The 22,449-nt window shown below is 47.8% G+C and overlaps 1 protein-coding gene across 11 annotated transcripts in view; it reads right to left on the reverse strand.

The window, feature by feature from the left end:
- The window catches only part of SRGAP3 (SLIT-ROBO Rho GTPase activating protein 3), a 368,175-nt gene that overhangs the window by 114,376 nt on the left and 231,350 nt on the right, over nucleotides 1-22,449 (reverse strand). For all 11 annotated transcript variants that reach the window (XR_010947158.1, XM_067755322.1, XM_067755323.1 and 8 more), the window contains one exon: nucleotides 4,658-4,820. Coding sequence is in view for 10 of the 11 variants with exons in the window: in XM_067755315.1 (XP_067611416.1) it covers nucleotides 4,658-4,820 (163 nt within the window). In the remaining variant the exon portion in view is untranslated. The remainder of the gene's footprint in view (nucleotides 1-4,657; nucleotides 4,821-22,449) is intronic.

Raw genomic sequence — 22,449 nt, forward strand, 5'->3', positions numbered from 1 at the left:
GTGCTAAATCAGCCAGTCAGGCCCCGTCCCCCAGCTCTCTCTTGGCCCAGAGGGGCCGGGTCGTTTCCTTTGTTCCACAGGCACAGAGCTGGTAACAAGGCAGCCAGGAGCTCAGCTGTAGACCTTTTTTCATTATTTTCCACCCTGTTAACCTCCATAACAAGTGAGGCTGCTGTCAGCCTAAATGAGAGCTGAAAAGATTTATCTCACTTGTCCCAGGGCTCAGCTCAGGAAAAGATCCTTCATTTCCTAAAGGCCCAGATGACCCTTTCTCTGTGAGTCCCTCCCACCCAGAAAAAAAGATGTGACAGTGGCAGCAGCAGGCGGGGGCTTGCAATGGGACCAAGCAATCTGAATCCCTTCAGTCTGGCTTTGCAAAGCACTATGTGAATTTTTTTTTTATTGCACTGTATTTACCTTTCTAATTATGTTTGCTTACACAAAAATTAAACTTAGACTACACTTCATAAACACAGCCCCAGGAGGAGACCAGAGCAGATTGTGTGGCGGGGGGCGGGGGGGGGGGCGGGGAATTAGCCTGCAGTAACAATTTTGCAATAGAAGTCATCCTCAAAGTGGACAATCCACATACAGACCAGGGAGAGATGACTATATTTCAAACCAACTTGTCTTCTTCCTCTGTGTGACTAGCAATCCCAGGTCACCTCTTCCCTAAAACTGGTGCCTGGCAAGAACAGATGAGCTGGATCATTTTAGTAGTAATAGTCTCTTACACTCGTATTATAATAGCCAGCTTTCCTGAGCACTTAGTGACAGGCGCTGCTTTCCATGCTTTACTTGGGATTAATAACCCTCTTAACCCAAGCAACTACCCTGTGGGTATTTCTATCCCCATTTCACAAATAAGGAAACAGGCTCAGAGAGTTTCAGTAACAAACCCAAAGACACACAGCTAATAAACAATTGGACCAGGATTATGAAGCCAGAAATTGAAGACTTGTGGACCCAAAGACCATATCCTGAAACACTTCTCAATAATACCCACCTCCTTCACTTGCACCATTTCATTTAACCCTCATACTGCCCCTGGGAAGCAGATGATCTTAACCTCATTAGATAGACAAACAAATGAGCAAAATTTGACCCTAAAATTCCTGTTACAGAAACAGATCTTAAGAAAATAGCAGTGGCCCAGCCAACATCGTTCTCAATGGTGAAAAACTGAAACCATTTCCACTAAGATCAGGAACAAGACAAGGTTGCCCACTCTCACCACTATTATTCAACATAGTTTTGGAAGTTTTAGTCACAGCAATCAGAGAAGAAAAAGAAATAAAAAGAATCCAAATCGGAAAAGAAGAAGTAAAACTGTCACTGTTTGCAGATGACATGATACTATACATAGAGAATCCTAAACATGCTACCAGAAAACTACTAGAGCTAATCAATGAATTTGGTAAAGTAGCAGGATACAAAATTAATGCACAGAAATCTCTTGCATTCCTATACACTAATGATGAAAAATCTGAAAGAGAAATTAAGGAAACACTCCCATTTACCACTGCAACAAAAAGAATAAAATACCTAGGAATAAACCTACCTAAGGAGGTAAAAGACCTGTACTCAGAAAACTATAAGACACTGATGAAAGGAATCAAAGATGACACAAACAGATGGAGAGATATACCATGTTCTTGGATTGGAAGAATCAACGTTGTGAAAATGACTATACTACCCAAAGCAATCTACAGATTCAATGTAATCCCTATCAAACTACCAATGGCATTTTTCACAGAACTAGAACAAAAAATTTTACAATTCATAAGGAAACACAAAAGACCCCAAAGAGCCAAAGCAATCTTGAGAAAGAAAAATGGAGCTGGAGGAATCAGGCTCCTGGACTTCAGAGTATACTACAAAGCTATAGTAATCAAGACAGTATGGTACTGGCACAAAAACAGGAATATAGATCAATGGAACAGGATAGAAAGCCCAGAGGTAAACCCATGCACATATGGTCACCTTATCTTTGATAAAGGAGGCAAGAGTATACAATGGAGAAAAGACAACCTCTTCAATAAGTGGTGCTGGGAAAACTGGACAGCTACACGTAAAAGAATGAAATTAGAACACTCGGTAACACCATACACAAAAATAAACTCAAAATGGATTAAAGACCTAAATGTAAGGCCAGACACTATAAAACTCTTAGAGGAAAACATAGGTCGAACACTCCATGACATAAATCACAGCAAGATCCTTTTTGACCCACCTCCTAGAGAAATGGAAATAAAAACAAAAATAAACAAATGGGACCTAATGAAACTTAAAAGCTTTTGCACAGCAAAGGAAACCATAAACAAGACCAAAAGACAACCCTCAGAATGGGAGAAAATATTTGCAAATGAAGCAACTGACAAAGGATTTATCACCAAAATATACAAGTAGCTCATGCAGCTCAACATCAAAAAAACAAACAACCCAATCCAAACATGGGCAGAAGACCTAAATAGACATTTCTCCAAAGAAGATATACAGATTGCCAACAAACACGTGAAAGGATGCTCAAAATCACTAATCATTAGAGAAATGCAAATCAAAACTACAATGAGGTATCACCTCACACTGGTCAGAATGGCCATCATCAAAAAATCTACAAACAATAAATGCTAGAGAGTGGAGAAAAGGGAACCTGTTGAGCTGTTGGTGGGAAAGTAAATTGATACAGCCACTATGGAGAACAATATGGAGGTTCCTTAAAAAAACTAAAAATAGAAGTACCATATGACTCAGCAATCCCACTACTGGGCATATACCCTGAGAAAACGATAATTCAAAAAGAGTCATGTACCACAGTGTTCATTGCAGCACTATTTACAATAGGAAGGACATGGAAGCAACCTAAATGTCCATCAACAGATGAATGGATAAAGAAGATGTGGCACATATATACAATGGAATATTACTCAGCCATAAAAAGAAACAAAATTGAGTTATTTGTAATGAGGTGAATGGACCTAGAGACTGTCATACAGAGTGAAGTAAGTCAGAAAGGGAAAAACAAATACTATATGCTAACACATATATGTGGAATCTAAAAAAAAAAAGGTTCTGAAGAACCTAGGGGCAGGACAGGAATAAAAACGCAGACATAGAGAATGGACTTGAGGACACGGGGAGGGCGAAGGGTAAGCGGGGATGAAGTGAGAGAATGGCATGGACATATATACACTACCAAGTGTAAAACAGATAGCTAGTGGGAAGCAGCTGCATTGCGCAGGGAGATCAGCTCGGTGCTTTGTGTCCACCTAGAGGGGTGGGATAGGGAGGATGGGAGGGAGACGCAAGAGGGAGGAGATATGGGGATATATGTATACGTATAGCTGATTCACTTTGTTATACAGAAGAAACTAACACACCACTGTAAAGCAATTATACCCCAATAAAGATGTTAAAGAAAAAAAGAAAGTAGCAGTGGCCCATCAACAGATGAATGGATAAAGTACATGTGGTATATCTATATATACATATACAGTGGAATATTATTCAGCCATAAAAAAAGAATGAAAGTCTGCTATTTGCAGCAATGTGGATGGACTTAGAGAATATTATGCTTAGTGAAGTAAGTCAGACAAAGACAAATACTATATTACATCATTTATACGTGGAATCTAAAAAACAATACAAATGAATGTATATGCAAAACAGAAACAGACACACAGATATAGAAAACAAACTACTGGTTACCAAAAGGGAGAGGGGCAAATTAGTGGTATGGGATTAAGAGACACAAACTACAATAAATGAAATAAATAAGCAACAAGGATATATTGTGTAGCACAGGGAAATATAGCCATTATCTTATAACTTTTAATGGAGTACAATCTAGAAAAATACTGAATCACTATGCTATACAACTACAACTAATAGAATATTGTAAATAAACTATACTTCAATTAAAAAAATAGCAGTGAATGTGACAAAGGTGTATATAAAAGAAGCTCACAGCAGCAGTATTTATAATAATATGGAAATCACTGAAGTGTTCAACAATAAGGGATTGGTTAAATAAACTAGGGTACAACTGTATGATGAAATACTATGCAATCTTTCAAAATGTTGTGGAATTATATTTATTGATATGGGAAAATTTTGTAATCCAGTGTTATATAATTTGTTAGGTGACATAAGCAGAGAGTAAAATCGTATATGTGGTCTGATCTCATTTGGGAAAAGTACATACATATTCTAGAAAGTGTATAAAATCAGCACTCATAGAAAATGTATTTACATATGTACATATAAAGAAGTTCCTATGACAACCAAAGTGATTATGGCTGAGTGACAGCATTTCAGGTGACGTTAATTTCTAAGTGTTTGTTTGTTTTTGAATTTTATTTTTTATATAAGTGTGAGCTCATCTCTGTTTCCAAATCTCCTACAATGAGTGTACTACTTACCTAACCATGCAAAGGTTTTTATTTTTGTGGTGATGGTGGTCGCTGAAGTGGCTGAGCCCCCCAGCCACATCCAGGACTCAAACTCAGGGTCTGCGGTGCCAAGTCCAGGCCTCAGCACCCCGCACCCTTCAACATGCCTGACCCCTGGTCCCATGTCCCCAGACCACACCCCACCGTGGCTGGCTGTCTTGCCAAGGCCAGCCTGGGGCAGAAACTCGGGTGGCCCAAGTACCCACCTTTTTGAAGAGTCTGATGACATCCTCGCTGATTTGGGAGAGGCGAACGATGACATTGTTCATGAAGATGTCGTTGAGGGTGGCATGGTCTCGGCTCTCCCGCCTTGTCTGATGCAGGACTAGATACCAACAGTTCACGGGCGAGAGGAGATATTGGTCCTTCCTGTGGAAACCAAGACAGCTCAAGTTGGCTCCACTGAAACTGCCAGCCACACAGTGTTCTACGTTGTCACCCACCGTGGCTCTTTTGACCCTCATGGGGCCCTTTCAAACTCGTTTAATTATAACATATTTAACAGCTGGGGCAACAGAGACCATGAGGAAGCAACCCTCCCAAGGTCACAGAGCAGTGCTGGGGCCAAAACCCAGGTCTTTGACTAGAAGTCCTATCCCGTCCTACTCTCCCACTGGATGTAGCACTTGCTACATGTATCTCTCCCTTCTGAGAGGAAGCTGTCTTCCCTGGAGTTAAGAAATACTAAACCAGTTGTGCTTGAAATTCTTGTATGAGTTCTAGAAATATCCAGGGGAAAGAACAAAAAGTGGACCCTTTCCTTCCCCTCCTTGCCTCCCCCAACCCCTGGGGGTCCCTCAGGCTCTTAACCTTTTTGTCCTCCTCCAGGGTCAGTCCTGGTCTCTTGGCCTCTTGGAAACACATTCCTTTGCCCCTCAATGGAGCTGAGGGCCTGGAGGATTTCAGGTTCTATACTTGGGAAGAGGGCCTAAGGAAATCTGCTTTTGAGTGAAGTACACACAAGACAAATCTTTGTCCTTCAAGGACTGACACATTCTTAGTGTCCTCTAGCTGGGCATTATGCTAAAAGAGGGGTTCTCAAAGTGTCGGGGTCCCCAGACCAGCAGCAGCATCGCCTGGGGTCTATAAGAAATGCAGGCTCTTGAGCCTCACTCCAGCCCTGCTGAATCAGAACCTCTGGAGATGACCCGGTGATCTGGGTTTTAACAAGCCCTCCAAGCTGCTGATTCCCACGCAAGTCTGAGAACCACAGATCTATGCACCAGTGTTTCCCAAAACTTGGGAAATGGGATATTTCCAAAAATGAAATGGGGGATATTTCTCTTCTCTGTGCTTTACCAAAGACCCCTCTGTTAGTCTCAGTAAAGTGTATATAGTGTCCAGGAAGACAGTAAAGGACAATCAGAAACCAAAATCAAACCAATAATCCCACGTTGCCACATGGGGCATCTGGCATGTGTACTTGACCTAAGACCCTTCCTCCACTTTCCAAGGCAGGAAGGTGATGTTGGGGCAGAGGGCCATCCACCACCTAGGGTGACTGGCTCAAGGTCCAGTCCCCCAGGCCTGCCTGGCTCCCCCAGGGGGCTGGCCATGGTTCTCTGAGGAAATGCGGCCTCCCACGATCAGTGTTTCTGAGGAAGGGAATTCTGCTGACTTCTGCTTTGACCACATCATCCTCCCAAAGCCAAGTGGAAGCGTAGCCCTGAGGGCCTCTGGGCAGCCACAGCACGTACACCCCTCACTGCACCCAAACCCTGGGCTTGGGAAGGATAGGTGAGGAGAGGCCAGTTGACTTTTCTTTCTGTCACCAAACGGGCTTAAAAATCTGCCCAGGTAGTCGGAATTTGGGAGAAAGGAATTTGGTTGAGAGAGAGGATGGATATGTTAGAGACCTCTAAGGAAAATGGAGGAGACATTATGCTGTAAGAGAAACGAAGCAGTTTCTCCTTTGTTTATAGCCTAGAGAAAAGGCCAGAACACTGAAATCCAACAGCCCAGCCCAAATCCCTCAGCATTTATTCCGTGTCAGGTCTCAGGTGGGCTCTGGGTGAGCGTGGACACAGACCTGCCTCGGAGGGGCTCCTAATGAGGTGGCTGAGGCAGAAGGATTACAGTGGAAGGTGCTGAAGCGCTGGGATAGAAACATGCAGAGTACCCGTTCTGCGCGAGAAGCTGGAGAAAACGCGGAGCCCACTCCACGTCCCCGTCACACAGGCCCCTTTGCTTTCCTGCCAGCTTCTTCCCGCCTGGGGTCTTCACGCGCGCTGTGCCATCTGGAATGTGTGAGCCCCTGCTCTTCTCTCTTCCTGAGTCTTGGCTTAAATGATACTCCCGGGAGAGTGTGCCTCGGAGGACCTCGCTCTAGGGCAGCGGTTCTCAGAGGTGGTCCCCAGCCCAGATGCATCAGCTTCACTTTGAAATTTGTTGGAAATGTAAATTGTCGGGGCCACTCCAGACCACTTAATAAGAAATCCTGGAGGTGGGACCAGCACCTGTGTTTTGACCAGCCCTCCAGAGGATTGCGATGCACTCTCAGGTTTGAGAATTCCTGCCTTAAGGAGTTTCCACTCCCCACCCATCACCCTACTCGAAGTTCTGTGAAAGCAGGAACTGTTTCTGTCTTAGTCACCATATCCAGTGCCCAGCAATGTGCCTGACATGTAGTAGGTGCTGTAGAAGAGAAACCCAACAGAAAAGGTCACATTTGTGCTGGGTCTTGAAGAATAGGTACGAGTTTTCCAAATAGAGGGGCAGAGAGATGGAATTGTAGGCAGAGGGACCTGTGGATACAAAGATAGAGAAGCAGCTCGGCAGAGCTAGAATTGTGAGCGTGTTAGGGGAGGACGTAAGGATGGGGAGACAGGTGAAAGGTTTGATTGTGGGGAATCGAACACCAGCCTAATGAGTTGGGATTTTATCATCTAGGCCATATGGTTCTCAACCCAGTTGCACACTAAAATCACCTGGGAAGCTTTTAAAAAACACCAAGACCCAGGCCCCACCCAAGACCAATTAAGTCAGAATCTCTGGGGGTAGAACCTTGGTATTTTTAAAACATTCTCTATAAGATTCTAATGTGCATCCAGGGTTAAGAATGCCTGCTGTAGGCAGTGGAGAGTCATGGAAGTTATTTAAGCAGAGGTATGATCTAACCAATGTGTGTCTTAGGAAGATCATTGCGGGCAGACTGGAGGGTGATGGACAGATGAGTGGGTGGGTGGATGGGTTGGTGGGTGGGTGGCTTGTTGGGTGGATAGACGGGTGGATGGATGAACAGGTGGATGAGTGGAGGGCTGGATGGGTGTGGGCAGAGGTGTGGGGCTGGAGGCAGGAGGATCAGTCAGGAGGTGACCCTAGTCCAGGAAAAGAAAGATGATGAGGGCCTGGGTGGTGGCCAGAGAAGGGTGAATTTAAGAGACTCCTCACCAAGAGAGCAGAGAATCTTGGAGACTTCCTGGAAATAGAGAGGGGGTGGGGGAGGGGGAAGTGGATGGTGATTCTGAGGTTTGGATCTCAGGCGACTGGTTGGATGCTGATGACATGAACCAAGATAAGAACTGCAAGGGGAGAAGTGGGTTTGGGCAGAAAATACTTTACATCCCATTTCCACAGCTTCCTAGGTGGCGATGGAAATGCAAAGATGAAAGGAGAGATGAGATAATTGAGCTGTTACCTAAATTACTTCAGGGGCTGAGCTCAGCCTGGGATGCAAGAATTGAACAGCATCAGGGAATTAAATGTGCAAAATTTATGGAAGTCACAGCCAGAAGGTAAGTTTCAGGGAAAGGAAAAAGGTCTTGAAAGGGTGCAAAAGTGCTGGGACAGCTTGGGGACCATTAATTAGGTCACCTGGCCAGGGAGAGACTGGTTAGGAGAAAGAGTGGAAAGGAGGCGCTTTCCTTATCAGCAGCTGTGGGCAGGAGGCAACACAGACGCAGACGGGATTACAGGGGCGGCAGAAGGAGCAGAGGCAAGGAGGGGAGAGTTACCCGAAAGCAACCAAGGACTTGTCAAGCTAAAGTGAGTGGCTGCTGAGGAGATGAGGCCTTGGTTCATTCAGGTTTTCATTCATTCATTGTCTGTCTCCGTGTGTACATGCCAGGCAGGCGAGGGGCTGGGGATGCAGCAGTAACCACAGCAGGCAAGACCCTGCTCCACAAGGCTGCATTCGGGTAAGGGAGACACACAAGGAAGCAGAAGATGATGATACAGCCTCATAAATGTAGTGATGGGAAGGAGACTATGGGGCAGAGGAGGCCCCCTCGCCCAGATCTGGTGGAGGGGTGAGCATGGATGGCTTCCTGGAGGAAGCACTTTCTAGACTGAGAACTAAAGGCTGGAATGGAGTTTGACAGTGGAGAGCTTTCTAGGTGGAGAAATATGATGAACAAAGGCCTAGAGAGAGCAGGTTGGTGAGTCAAACATAGTCAAGGGGACTCAAGCATCATGTCCTGGAGTGATGGGGGGAGAGTGAAAAACAAGGTTGGAGAATTAGGAAGAGCCCACATAGTTAAGGGCCTTAAGTCCCAGTAGAGAGTTTGAGCTTCATCCTGAGGTTGGCGGGGAGCCACTGAGGGGTTTAGAGCAGGGGAGTGAAAGGATAAAATTCCACTTTCAAACTCTCACTCTGGCTACTGCGTGGAGGATGGGCTTGAGGGGGCCAAGAGGGAAGTTGAGGGATTCAAGAAACATTTAGGTGGTAAACTGACTGGACCCTGAGACTAACTGGTTGGGAGGGAAAAGAAGATGCTCAGAATGACTCCAAGTCTTTCAGGCTGGGTGCCTGAGAGCAGGGGTAGCATTTACGGACATGAGGAACATTTACAGGGGCAGGGTAGGGAAGGAAGGCGATGAGTTTTATTTGAAGACGGCGAGTCTAAAGGGCTTGTGGAACACTCAGAAGGCGATATCTGGGCTAGAGAGATAAATGTGGATGCCGGCAACAAGCACTTGGATGATATTTGAAACCATGGAATGACCTGGAACTCTTTACAAATGCACGTGACCACCACGTGGCAGAAAAGGCAAATTCTCAGGAGGCCTGTCGAGGCTGCAGCTGGAGGGATGGGGCAGGGCTGCGCTCCTCCTGCCCTGGTGAGCTGGAAGAGGCCTACAATGGGGATGATGTGCCAGCCCATCCTCTGCAGACACTGTCCCAGGCCTGCCGTGCAACCAGCAGCATCCATCCTCTGGGTCCACTCCAGCACGGGAGGCTGCTTCTGCTCTCCCCATCTTCTCCCAGCCCTGGCTCCCCTCGTGTGGGGCAGCTCACTTGTAAACTAAAAGACCGGGGTGAACAGGGCTGTCCACAGCCAGGGTCAGGGTGGAGTTGACCGCTCTGTGGAGAGCTGCCATCTGTGGCCTTGGCCACAATGGTACCTGGCTCTCACCACGTCAGAAAGAAGAGGGAAGGCCACAGATGGGGCCCAGCATGGTGAGACAGAAAGACACGATGAAACAGAAAGACACCTGGACTTGGGGGGGGAGGGGTACCCCTAAGTCCATACTGCCTGTGTGACTATATGCAGGTCTCTTAACCCCTGTGGCCTGCCTACTTAGACCATATTGTCAACCTTGGTGTTAAACACCAGAAAAAAGCTCCAGGGTCATTCAGCAGTTCCCCCACTCGATACATTCTTATTGCATATTTCACATGGACCAGTCCCCTGGGACATGACATGGAGCGCAACAGACACAGCTCCTGCCTCCACGGAGCTTACAGTCCAGTGGGGGAGACACATAACCCTCAGAGAGTTCAGCACGTGTGGATGGAGTCACAGCCACAGAAAGTGCCAGAAAGGAGAGCATCGTGCATGAGGACTCATATCGAGGGGACCTGGCCGTATTTCGGGGGTCTCTAAAGTGTCCCTAAGGAAGGGGCCTTTCAGCTAGGCTCTAAAGGAAGAGATGGGGAGGCAGGTAAAGGGGCCAGGAGAGTGGGCTTGCGGGTAACGATTCCAGGCAGAGGGAACAGAATGGGCAAAGGCTCACTGCGGGGCAGGGAGCTCGGTGCATTTAAGGCACCGAATGAAGGCCAGCGTGGCTAGAGCCCGGGGAGCAAGGCAGAAGAGGGGCAGGTGCGGGGTCCCGAGGGCTCCGGCCAGCGCACTGATCACCATCCCATGGGCCATCTGGATTGTACCGGGACCGCAGGAAGAAGCATCCAGGCCACGTATGGCAGAGCTGGACACCGGCCTTCTCTTTTCAGGAGGTTACTTGTCCCTTTTGAAAACAGGACCCCTTTGACCTGAGATCCAGCTCTCCATGCTAGCAGCCATTTTGCCTGCTGCAGCCACACTTCTGGAAGATGCCAAAATGAACCTGGGCAGGCGTTCTGTCCTCTAAGGCACATCTGGAGGGCTTTTCTCCTTTTCCAGTCTTGCATCCCTGTGTCCACAGAGCAGGTGGAAGCTGCTGAGCTAAGGTATAATTGAGAACTTTCACATAGATGTGTATGTATTTTACTTTTTACAGCCAGAAAACAGCAACGAAAATTTCTGGTGAGTCACAGCTTTCTTTCCTTGGCTAGGGGAGCTGGGTACGAGGATCCAAGCAACTGCAGCTAGAGGAGCGAGGCCTCGCCAAGCTGGTGAGTTGGGAAAATGAAATCAGCAGTGAGCCAGCTTCTCCCTTCTTCTTCTTCTGGCTGGGCACCGGAAAATTCCACTTAGCAAACAGAACCCATTTCCAGGCCTGTTGAGCCCCATCCAAATGCAGATGAATGCAAATCCACTGCCCGGGGATGGTGGTCCCTCCGGGAGGGAGGGGAGCTCCTGCAGCTGACCCCGTCCCCAAGACGCGGAGTCCCTGCCTCTGGCTTCCCACTCGCTTCCAAGACATTCCAGGGTCTTGCACTACGCTTGCTTGGGCAGCTGCCAGCAAAGCTCAGAAAAGCACTCCCTCAATTAGTTCCGGGGCCCAAAAAGTATGGTTAACCTCTTGCTACCTAAGTTGCCCCAATCAGGATTTGGAATTCCTTGTCCTTGCTGGGAGCATGAATCATTAATTCTGAAAATATTAACTGGGTGCCATGTTTTGTGCCAGACAGTGCTAAGCAAAGTGAGTCATGCTCCCTGATTCATGGAGCTTACGGTCCAGTAGGGGCCTCAGGTGACAATCAAATAAGCACGTAAGTAGATAGGAAATGGCGTCGGTGATAAGAGCTGTGAGAGAGAAATGCATGGTGCCTCCTGAGTCTATAACGGAGAGGGGCGGGGGGGGGGAGTTTACCTCACCCAGGGAAGATGGAGGTGGTCCTTCTTGTCACTGAGACGTTAGCTGAGATGTTTCTCCTGATTGAGGCCTTCCCTGCCCCCCAGCGGCTCCTGCATCTCTAGTACACCACCCCATTTTATCGTTATTACAGCACTACCACGCCTGACATCCGTCCTGTTCATTTACTTTTTGTTTCTGTCTTTGACCCCTTTCCAGCTTACATCTGTCCTCTTCACCACTGTTTCTCTGGTGTCAGGCAGGTCTGGGCACACAGTCAGCTGATAGGTGAAAAGTGCCCAGAAGGATGAGGTGGGACCAAAAAAATGCATAGGTTGTACAGTGGCCTAGGGATAAGGGAGAGCATCCCCAGCAGTCGATATGAAGGCTCTGCGTGCATGGGCGCCTTCCCGAGGGCAGAGCGGATGTCCAAGGGGTGGAGACAAGGCCACAGAGGCAGCATAGACCAGGGCCTTGAGGGACAGAATGAGCATCTGGGCTGTGTACTGCTGGACACCAGTCTTCAGTAACAGAGCACCACAGATGGGTCACTTCAAGAGCAGAAATGTATTGCCTCTCAGTTTTGGAGGCTGGAAGTCTGAGATCATGGTGTCAGCAGGGTTGGTTCCTTCTAAGGGCTGTGAGAGAGACTCTGTTCCGTGCCCCCCCTCAGCTTCTGGCGGTATGCTGGCCATCTTTGGTATTCCAGCCATCTTTGGTGATCCGTGGCATGTAGACACATCACCCCAATCTCTGCCTTCATGTTCACGTGATGTTTTCCCTGGATGTGTGTCTATGTCCAAATTCCCCTTTTTTTATATTACAGGGACACCAGTCATGTTGGATTAGGGCCCACTCTAATGACCTCATCTTTACTTGATTACCTCTGTAAAGACCCTATTTCCAAACAAGGTCACACTCTGAGGTACTGGGGGTTTAGGATTTCAACATGTGAATTTTTGGAGGACAAAATTCAACCCCTAGTAGGCTACTACCCCAAGTGGATCAGGAGTCTGAGGAGAGTTTACATGGTCACTTGGGCATCTTTCCTGTGGTCCATCAGAGGAGCAAATGGACCTACGACACAGAGGATAAAGTCTAACCTCCTCCGCCAGCATTTAAAGCCCATTTAAGGCCCAATCTGCTGCCTGCCCAGCCCTCTCCCTCATCCCCCTTTCTGCTCCAGGCAGTGGGTGAAGCTCTGCGCCAGGAATGGGTTTCTTCATTTACCTATCTTTTGCCCCCCAAGGCTTCTGAGTCTATTGTACTGGGAGTTGGGGAGCATGGCTCTGCTGCTAATTGGCTGTGTGTTCTTGGGCTTGCGGCTTGACCTGTCTGAGGCTTTACTGCCTCAGCCATCAAATGGATGCGTGAGGGACGGAGTGGCCAGTGAGGGCCTTTCAGACCTCTGTGACAAGAGCAACCATATATTTCAAAACCAAATGTATACATGTGACCTGACAAAGGATTTTTTTTCCCAATTCCCCAACTTATTTATTTGAAAAGCCTAACAAGAAGCACAAAAATGGAAACAGTGAATGGCTATTTTCTACACTTTTATGTATCTAGCTTCAAAGACAAGAAAGTGAGGCTGCTGAAACCTGGGAAGGACTCCTCCTGGGTCACATGCATCTCCACCTCACATCTGTGCATTCACTCGCTCGGAATGCCTTCCCCTCTTCACTCCACGCAGCAAAATCTACTTCAAAGGCCTTTCCTCCAGGGATCACCTGAGATCCACAGAATGTTCTGTCTGAACCACTCATTTCAATCTTCTCGTATAGTTACTTCCAGATGACATTTTTTATCTTCTCGCTTAACTCACTCGTCAGTTGCCCTCCACACATGTGGGCTTGTGTCATCACTTATTCTATAAGCCCCTTGAAGGCAGGAACCACCTCTCATATTTCCCTGTATCCCTCCAGAGCCCTTGGCAGACTCTAATTCATTCACTCATTCACTCACTCTTCTAATATCCTTTGAGTATCTGCCATGTGCTAATAGGCACCGTCCAGTCCCAGGGGATTAAAAAGATGACTGGATGAGCCTTGAGAAGGCTCATGATCTAGTAGTTGAACTTAAGGCAAACCGAGAAGTCTTATGGCCATTGGTCAGAACACCTTTAGTTGAAGTGAAGGAAAAACTTACTTCAGACTGGCTTAAACAAAAATGGTAGTAATGGGAGGAAGAAAAATTTTCAGGATCAAAAATTTTAATTAAAAAAATGTAAAGGAATAGGAGGTTGTTGCCCGCAGGCATGGCTGCATCCAGGGGCTCAAAGGATGTCAGCGGGACCTGGTCTCTATCATTTGGCTCTGCTTTCCTCTCTCTGTACTGGCTTCACTCTCAGGCAGGCCCTCTTCAAACCAAAAGTACCCTGACTGCTAATAATCCCAGTAAAAAGAGGGCTTTTCCTGACCTGTTCCACCAAAAATCCTGGATTGCAGGTCGCTAGATTAAAGCTCTGTGGCCAAGAGGATACAATGCTGGTCACAGGCTCACCATTGTTCAGGGATGATTCCCCAGAGGAAAATCTAGGTCTTGTTATCAAAAGAAGAAGGGAGGGATGCTGAGCAGGGGAGAGTAACAGACGTTTCCTATATTATGCTGTGTGAGGAAGGGGATCTCAGAGGAGTGGGGGAGGGAGCGGCTCATTCTGCCTCAGGGTGGATGGGTTATCACAGAAACATTTGCAGTGGGCTTGAAGCACACGTAAGAGTTTGCTGGATGGGAAACACAAAGACAGACATATCCTGCAGGCAGACGGAAGGCTGAGTGTGAAGCTATGAGGTCAGACAAGACATGGATGTTCCGGGGCTGAAAGAAGTTCTTTTGGGCTCGGGCAGCAGTGATGCAGGACATGGTGAAAAGGTGGCAGGAAGGGAGGAGCCACGAAGGACTTCGAAGGTCAAGGCTGAATGAAGGTTTTGAATGGTCCAGTGATATGATCGCTGGGCGGGAAGGCCAGGTGGGAGGCAGAGCAGCTGTCCAGGTGAGGGGGGAGAATTTGGGGCTTTGCCTGGGAGTCACCGGGTGGCAAACAGTGGATGTGAGGCTTCAGGGCAGGGCAGCCCCTTCATGAAGCTGAGATCTGCTGACTTAGAAGCTGCTGTTGGCTGACACCAGCCCTGAGACAGTCATTCCATAAGGGAAGAACTACATCCACTGGGTCACCTGCCCGAAGCAGGTTCTGCTTACCCATGCTGGGTGCTATGGAGTCACAGGCTGGGGTTCAAATACCAGTTCTGCTCCTCACCAGCTGGGTGAACTGGGAAGCTAGTCAAACCTTTTCTTTCTTTATCTGTAAAACAGGGTTGATAACGCCTACCTCACAGTGGTGCTTTAAGGATTAAATGAGGTAATTCATAAGACACTCTCAGCATCAAACCCAGTGCCTGATAATAGTAATAATCATTATTACTGGCATCATTATTATTGCCACCAGCACCTCACTTGGCTATTGGGAAAATCCATTGACTGGTGTATGTGACCATACAGCCCATGGTAGGTTTGCTATAAATGTTGGTTTTCCTCCTCCCATTACTACCTTCTCTCCCAGTAAACCCTTATGTGTACTTCAAGGCCCAGTGCCAATGGTCCGGAGACGCCCCCTCCACCCTGAGGATCACTCCTCACACCTCAAAGTGATGGCACACTGGGTCTGGTTCAGCAGCACTCCTGAGCTCCCTTTTGACTCGCTGAATGTATTCTTGGTACTGGAACAAAAATTCCTGCCTCATTAGGCAACGTCTGGCCAACCTCATCTTCTCTTTCCCTGTGAGAACTTTTGCCTTGGTTTATCCACCTGCAAAATGGGTGCATCACGTGGTACGTGCAGCACCCGGCAGAGGAAGGGCGCTGACCCACAGTTCCTCCGGTCAGTTCTTTCACCAGCCAGCGGGGATCCTAAGCCAGGCCCACCCTGTCTGGCCTTCAGGTCCTCTGCCTGTCAGATGGGGATGATGACACCTTCCCTGACTCCCTCAGCCCACCAGGACTCTTGGGAGGATTTAAGCAGCTAAAGGCTAGGAAGGCACTCTGCAAAGCGTAAGGTGCTGTATAATCTTGGAAGATCATTATTGTCCTCTTTGCCTAATGGAACTGAGTCAAAACTAAACCCCTGCATATCACTGCTTGCTAATTACAACAACATCTATTTTATCTTTATTACAACTTCTATTTTCATTTTTAGAATAAAATTCAAATGATATACACATATCTATGTGTATCAAGCATATCCAAATATAAATAAATCACGTCCTGCTTAATATTAATACTTTGGAAGTTGCTGATTACAGTCTCTGAGGATTCCAGGAAACTGGGTGTAGGATCTGGAGAGGCCCCAGAAGGAAAAACTGGAAGGAGGATAAGGGGCTGTAGCCATTGCAAAGACCACTCAAGGGGCTGACCCTCCTGCCTTAAAATCCCTCCCAGCAATGAAAACAAAGGTGGGGGATGAAGAGGGTGGAGATGAAAGATGTTCACTTTCCAGGAGGAGCTGGCAGGGGCCCTTGGGGTATCTCATGTTGGCTTCAGGATTTCTGCCATCCTGCACACCACCATACTTCATACCTCCCTGTCGAGTGTCTCTTTTTACTTAAATGGATTTATTTACAAAAAGGACTCTCCCTAGTCTTAGTTAAAATAAAAATTTAAAAACCAGCTTTACTTGCCCTAAATAGAAGGTTACTGGAAAAAAGTAAGTTCCAAACAGTATCACTGAATCCTAGGCAGAGGCTGATACCCAAGATCTGCTGTCTGTTTGTTAAATGGAGGGTTAGAGAGGTGTTAGCAACACACTAGAACCAAACTATAACCACAAAGACTGAAAGAGAACTGAAAAGATCAGTCACTATTTATGGCACACATGCTATCGATGATCCCTCCCTCATTCTGAGGAACACTGATCCGGTCTGACAAGCCTTCACAATGTGCCCCTAAAACACCCAACTGTGTTGTGTACACACCTCCATGGATTGGGCACTCACACCTCCCAAGGCAGCCCTTTTCTTGCTGGACAGCTCTGGCTACTGGAACGTTCTCAAGGTTAAGTTAAAGTCTGCTTTTCTGAAAATGCTATCCTTGGACCTCACTTCTCTCCTTCAGCATCCCCACAAGTCTATTTCCTTCAAGTATTTGAAGAAAGTATTCAGTAGTATCTTGGTCTTTTCAGTTCAAAAAACTTTGATAGAGCTTCTATTGTATGTCAGAGAGACAGAGGGACTAGAAATGGTGCCTTGCCGTCAAGCAGCTGGCAGACTGAGGTGGGAGAATGAGACGTATGAATTGGATCATTCCTTGATAATCTGACCCGAGCCCCAGGAGAGTGACATACAGATCACCATGGCAGGCCAGGGGAGGAGCAGTGACTGCGAACCTGGGACCTGCAGCAGGGACTTCGCAGAGGAGGTGAGCCCTGAGCTGGCCCTGGGGAGACGAGCATGAGCTGACCAGCAGAAGGAGCCCTCTGACGCCCACACGAGGAGGATGTGGTCTGATGGCTGACTCTCCGGGAACACGAAACCAGCCCAGAGAGGTGAGGGGACACACCGAGAGGCATGCAGCTAGAAGAAATTTTGCACTTTGGAGCCAGTTAAACCAAGATTAGAATCCTAGATTATCACAGTAAGTGAAGTAAGTCAGACAGAGAAAGACAAACATCATATGATATCACCCATACGTGGAATCTAATTTTTTAAAAAAAGATACAAATGAACTCTTTTACAAAACAGAAGCAGACTTACAGACATCGAAAACAAACTTATGGTTACCAAAGGGGAAACGTCGGGGGGAGGGTTAGTTGCATCAGGAGCTTGGGATGAACGCACACACACTACTATATATAAGATAGAGAACCAACAAGGACCTACTGTATAGCACAGGGAACTCTACCCAACATTCTGTGACAACCTATATGAGAAAATAATCTAAAAAAGAATGAATATATGTATATGTATAACTGAATCACTTTGCTGTACACCTGAAATTAAAACAACATTGTAAATCAACTATACTCCAATAAAATTAAAATATTAAAAAAAATCCTAGTTCTGCCAGTTACCTGTTCTAGCTGTGTCCCTCTGGACAAATTACTTAATTTCACAAAACCTCAATGTTTTCAACTAGAAAGACAGAGATAGTACCTGCCTCAAAGGTCACAACGTTTACCATGAAGGTTAAATGACACGATCCATGTCAAACATCTATAGGGCACCGGGCGTATGGTAATATGGATATGGGGGGAATTTGAAAGATTAAACAACCTACACAGCACAGACACAGAGCCACCAGGAAAGAGTCGGCTGGCAACCTGTCCTAGGAGAATACCAGCTCTGGACAGCATTACTGGAAAGCCATCACTGGTGCGATGGTAGCCATAGTAACAGCAGCAGCTATGAATGGAAATGCGATTCGCCACCTGGAGGACCTCCCCCATTATCCCCACCTCGGTCTGAGCAAACCTTTTCATTATGAATCCTTTGCACATTTTACTCACTAGAAAAGTGCTTCTATCCTTAGGATTCACCTGGAAGGCTAAGTCTAAATTATAGCATCTTTTTAGGGAAATGCTACATCTGTGGAAACAAAAAGTCTGTGATGTTTTATCCCCCCAAAGAAGCATTTTCTTGGCAATCAACTTAGCTGCTCACTGAATCCTCCCTCTCAACTGCTCCGTGAAGCTAAGAGATGCTCCAAACCTCCTGTGCAGAGAATATTAAGCATTATTCACTGACTGGCCAAGCACCTCCCAGCTCCTTCCACACTCTGACTTTCCACAGTTTAAACATGTTTGAATAGAATTCCCTGTTGTTTTTTTTTCACAGCTGTCCAAATAGCAGCAACCAACACTTAGACTTCTGGAGGGAGCATTTTTAGCAGGTATATCCCCGGAAGGTCAGGGGTGTCAAAAACGGAGGGAGTCAGAATTCTAAGAAGGGGGCTGTGTCACCTCCCACACTATTTGCATGTAGCGTGAACATTCCAGAGGGGAATCCAGAGTTTGTCTCAACAGAGCTTTTTAAACTGGGTCCCAAGGAGCGCTTGTTTGGTAAAAAATTAATAAACATCCTGAGAGAGGGAGAATCCTGTGGTCAAACAGCCTTCAGAAAGAAGTCAACAGGCTTATTTATTGTAAAACCTCTCAGAGCCTTTCATGGGGAATCTCTAAGGGGAGGCACAGAGTGGCAGTCTTTCCCACCTCCACTCATTCTCGCTCTCTTTGCCTTCTCCCGCACGCCCCACCACCAGCCTCCACAGCTGGACAGCTCAAGGTGTTGGAGTTTCAGAAAACACTTCTCTGGAGGAAGAAGAAATCTTAGTTCCAGGAAACCTCTGGCTGCCTAGACCTACCAAATTTGTTCGCAGGACACCCCTCTACCCCCAGAGGCAGGTCTTAAGGTCCCCGTGTGCCGCCCTCCCCAGCACATTCCTGCTCAGGACAGGCTCCCAGCCTCAAAAAGGAAAAGGCCAGCGCATCTGGCCCGGCTGCAAAAGGGCAGTGGATCATGAATTTTATGCTGGGGGAGAGGAGGGGTCTGGAAAGCCAGCACAACCTGAAAGTGAATTGTAAACAATTTATCACCTAGAAAGTCATCATCCTGGGCAACTCTTCAGCAGTGAATGGCCATCAGAATCCCCTGGAGGGCTTGTTAAAATACAAATTGCTGCCCACCCCCACCCCCCAGAGTTTCTCATTCAGTGGGTCTGAGGGGAGGCCAGAGCCTTTGCTCTTCTGACAAGTTCCCCCGGGATGGGGACGCTGAAGCTGCTGGTCAAGACCACACTCTAAACTAGAGCTCAACTTCTGCGTTCCCGACTCCCCAATGAAGGACTGTCCTCTCAGCAACCCTGTGCCTGTGCCAGGTACCACAACTGGTGGTACCTTTGCCTTCACCCAGATGGCCTCCCCAAGCTCCTACTGCAGCCACAAATGTCCCCTTCCCTGCCCCCAACCACCCCCAGCCCAGAGTCACATTAATTACCACCTGACCTTCATTCATTCATTCAACAAACATTCAGTGAGGACCAACCATATGCCAAACCTGGTGCCAGGTGCTAGGGACCCCAAGTCAACAGCCACCCCCTCTTCCATCTCAGAGCTGGCAGCCCAGTCGTCAAAAGAGGGACAGACAAGGAAAAAAGGTGACTACAACACAGGGTGGCAGCTTTTGCCTTAGGCCCTTCTCAAGTCCCTTCATCTCAAGTCCATAACAGATTCTTCTCTTTTCCTCAATTCTGCCTCTGACAGATTTCCCAGCACCTGTCCACTCTCTGTCAGCTCTGCTATCACCCAGGCCCTCGTCACCCCTGCCTGGAGAGCTATACTCCCATCACCCTGCTAGTCTGCTCAGCTCCACTCTTGTCCCCTCCAATCCAGGGTGATCTTTCAAAAATGGAAATCAGATCATGCTACTCCTACTGAGGATGGCTATGGCTCTCCTCACCACCAGTTCCAGCCCCATTGGTCTCTCTTCCCCTCACACTGTCCCCACGGCTGCTCCTTCTCACCCCTCGGGTCTCTGCTTAAATGCCACTTCCTCCAGAAGCCTTCCCTGGCTGCCGTTTTAGCTCAGTGCGGAGGATTCAAGAGGGCTGCGAATCCTTTGACAGTCCTCCAGTGAGAGGAAGGCTTTATTTTCCCTCCCTTGAGCTAGAGCTGAGACCACTCTGATCAAGAGAATCTCGGCAGGGGCTGGAGGTGGGGTCCAAGAAGACTGCGGATTGCCCTCCTGCCACCTCGGTGCCCTGAGCTCCCACGACTGAAGTGAGGCCCTGGCCCCATGTGGAGAGGGAGGCAGCCCAGCTGAGCCCAGCCTTACAGCTGTCTTCACCAAAGTGCCAGGGAACGTGGGGGAAGCTGTCTTAGACCCTCCAACCCAGACCCTAGCAATTGTTCCATCCCAGCAATCATTGGATTCGTTTATTTGTTTTCTATGTTTGATTTGCATCTCTCTCCTCCACTAGGTGGTAAATTCCACCACAGCAGGAACCAAGTCTGTCTTGTTTGCCACTGTAAGCCAGGGCCAGGCACGTGGTAGGTGCTCGATAAATACCTACTGAATAAGCGAATCAACAAGTGCAGAATATTGTGGGCACACACAGGAAGGCACCAGGTCAGACTCAAGGAAGCTTTGCAGAGGAAGTGACATCTAAACGCTGAGGCCTAAAGAACAAGCAGGTGGCAGGGTTCAAAGAACAGGGCCTCAGGGACTGGGTGCCTGCCCCAAGCACACCACCTATGGAGGACATCCCCCACGCCACGTGCGAGAGAGAGAGAGAGAGAGAGAGAGAGAGGGAGAGGAGGGGCAGTGTCTCATTAACCTGTGTCTTCATCATGAAGCACGGTCTAAGAAAATAAGAGGTCCTCAATATACACATTTCAAATATGATGGCCCACATGGCTTTTCGGAGAGAGATGCCTGAGCTGGAAGCCAGGAGCCCTGGGTTTTCTCACTCAACAGCTCACGATGTGTCCTTTGTAAAATCCCACTCAGCTTGCCTGGCACTCAGTTGGCTTGAGATAAAACCACTGGCTCCCTCTCTGCATCCCTGGGTTATCATCAGGATTGTAAGAGAGCAAAGACGTCAGAGTGCTTTGAAAAAAGTGTTAGAATAGAAATATGTGATGGTAGAAAAGACACACGTGATAATGTTTTTCTCTGAATGTTCAACCGGCCCCAGGTAAACTGTCAGGGCCACCAGCTGAGCCTTTCTTTGAATCAGGTGCCACATGGAACTCAGTCTGGGTTAGTCTAGCCCAGACTCCTCCTGGGTACCTCCTGGGCAGCTGTAAATTTTTCAGCTGCCCAGGTGGAGAGGGAGCAGCTGGAGCCGTAGAGAGACGGAGCCCATGGAGCAAAAGGAGGAGCAATGGACTTGGAGTCAAGAGATGTGAGTTCCTGTTATGGACTGAATGTTTGTGTTGCCCCAGAAGTCATATGTTGACACCCTACTCCCAATGTGATGTTGTTGGGACATGGGGCCTTTGGCAGGAAATTAGGAATAGATAAGGGCGAGAGGAAGGGAGCCCTCATGATGGGATTAGTGCCCTTGTAAGAGTCTCTAGAGCTTGCTTCCTCTCTCTGTTCCTCTCACTGTGGGAGGACACAAGGAGAATCAGGTGTCCGCAAGCCACAGGAGGGCGTTCACCGGAACCTCACCACGTCGGCACCCTGATCTCAGGCTTCCAGCCTCCGGAAGTGTGAGGAAAAACATGTCTGTTTACAAGCCACCCGGTCCGTGGTACTTTGTTATAGAAGCCCAAGTGGACTAAGGCAGTGCCCATCCCAGTTTTGCCACTGATTTGCTGTGAGATCTCGGGCAAATTAATTCCCTCTCTGAACCAAATCTCTCAGCCATAGTGAACTTCATAGACCAAGTAAATCCCCTCCCTCCCTTTCTTCCTCCCTTCCTCCTGCTCACTCACAAAGGCCCCACCTCTGCCCCGAGGGGGCCCAGTGTAGTAGGAATAAAATGACCAGACCCATACCCTGAGAGGGTACCTGGCAGATAGGTGGACCCTCTTAATAAAGGATCTACAAGACAGCAGGACAAGGCTTCTCTGGACAGCCAGGACAGAGCACAGCACAGACCCTGTGCACTGAGCTCCAAAGAAGAAGCAGCCAGAGGTCAGGCTGGTTGGCCCTGGGGTCAAAGGGCAAGTCCAGGCATCCCCTGGAGACTCCTGCTTCCAAAAGCCATCGGGGGCAATGCCAAAGCATTAGCCTCATGCAGAGGGCCTGCAGCAGCTGCACTGGCCAGGGCCACACCCTAATTAGACATTTTCAGAGTGTGTCCAGCGGCCTGCTTGGCCGGACTGCCA

This window comes from Pseudorca crassidens, chromosome 10, assembly GCF_039906515.1.
Source record: "Pseudorca crassidens isolate mPseCra1 chromosome 10, mPseCra1.hap1, whole genome shotgun sequence".
Lineage (NCBI taxonomy): Eukaryota > Metazoa > Chordata > Mammalia > Artiodactyla > Delphinidae > Pseudorca > Pseudorca crassidens.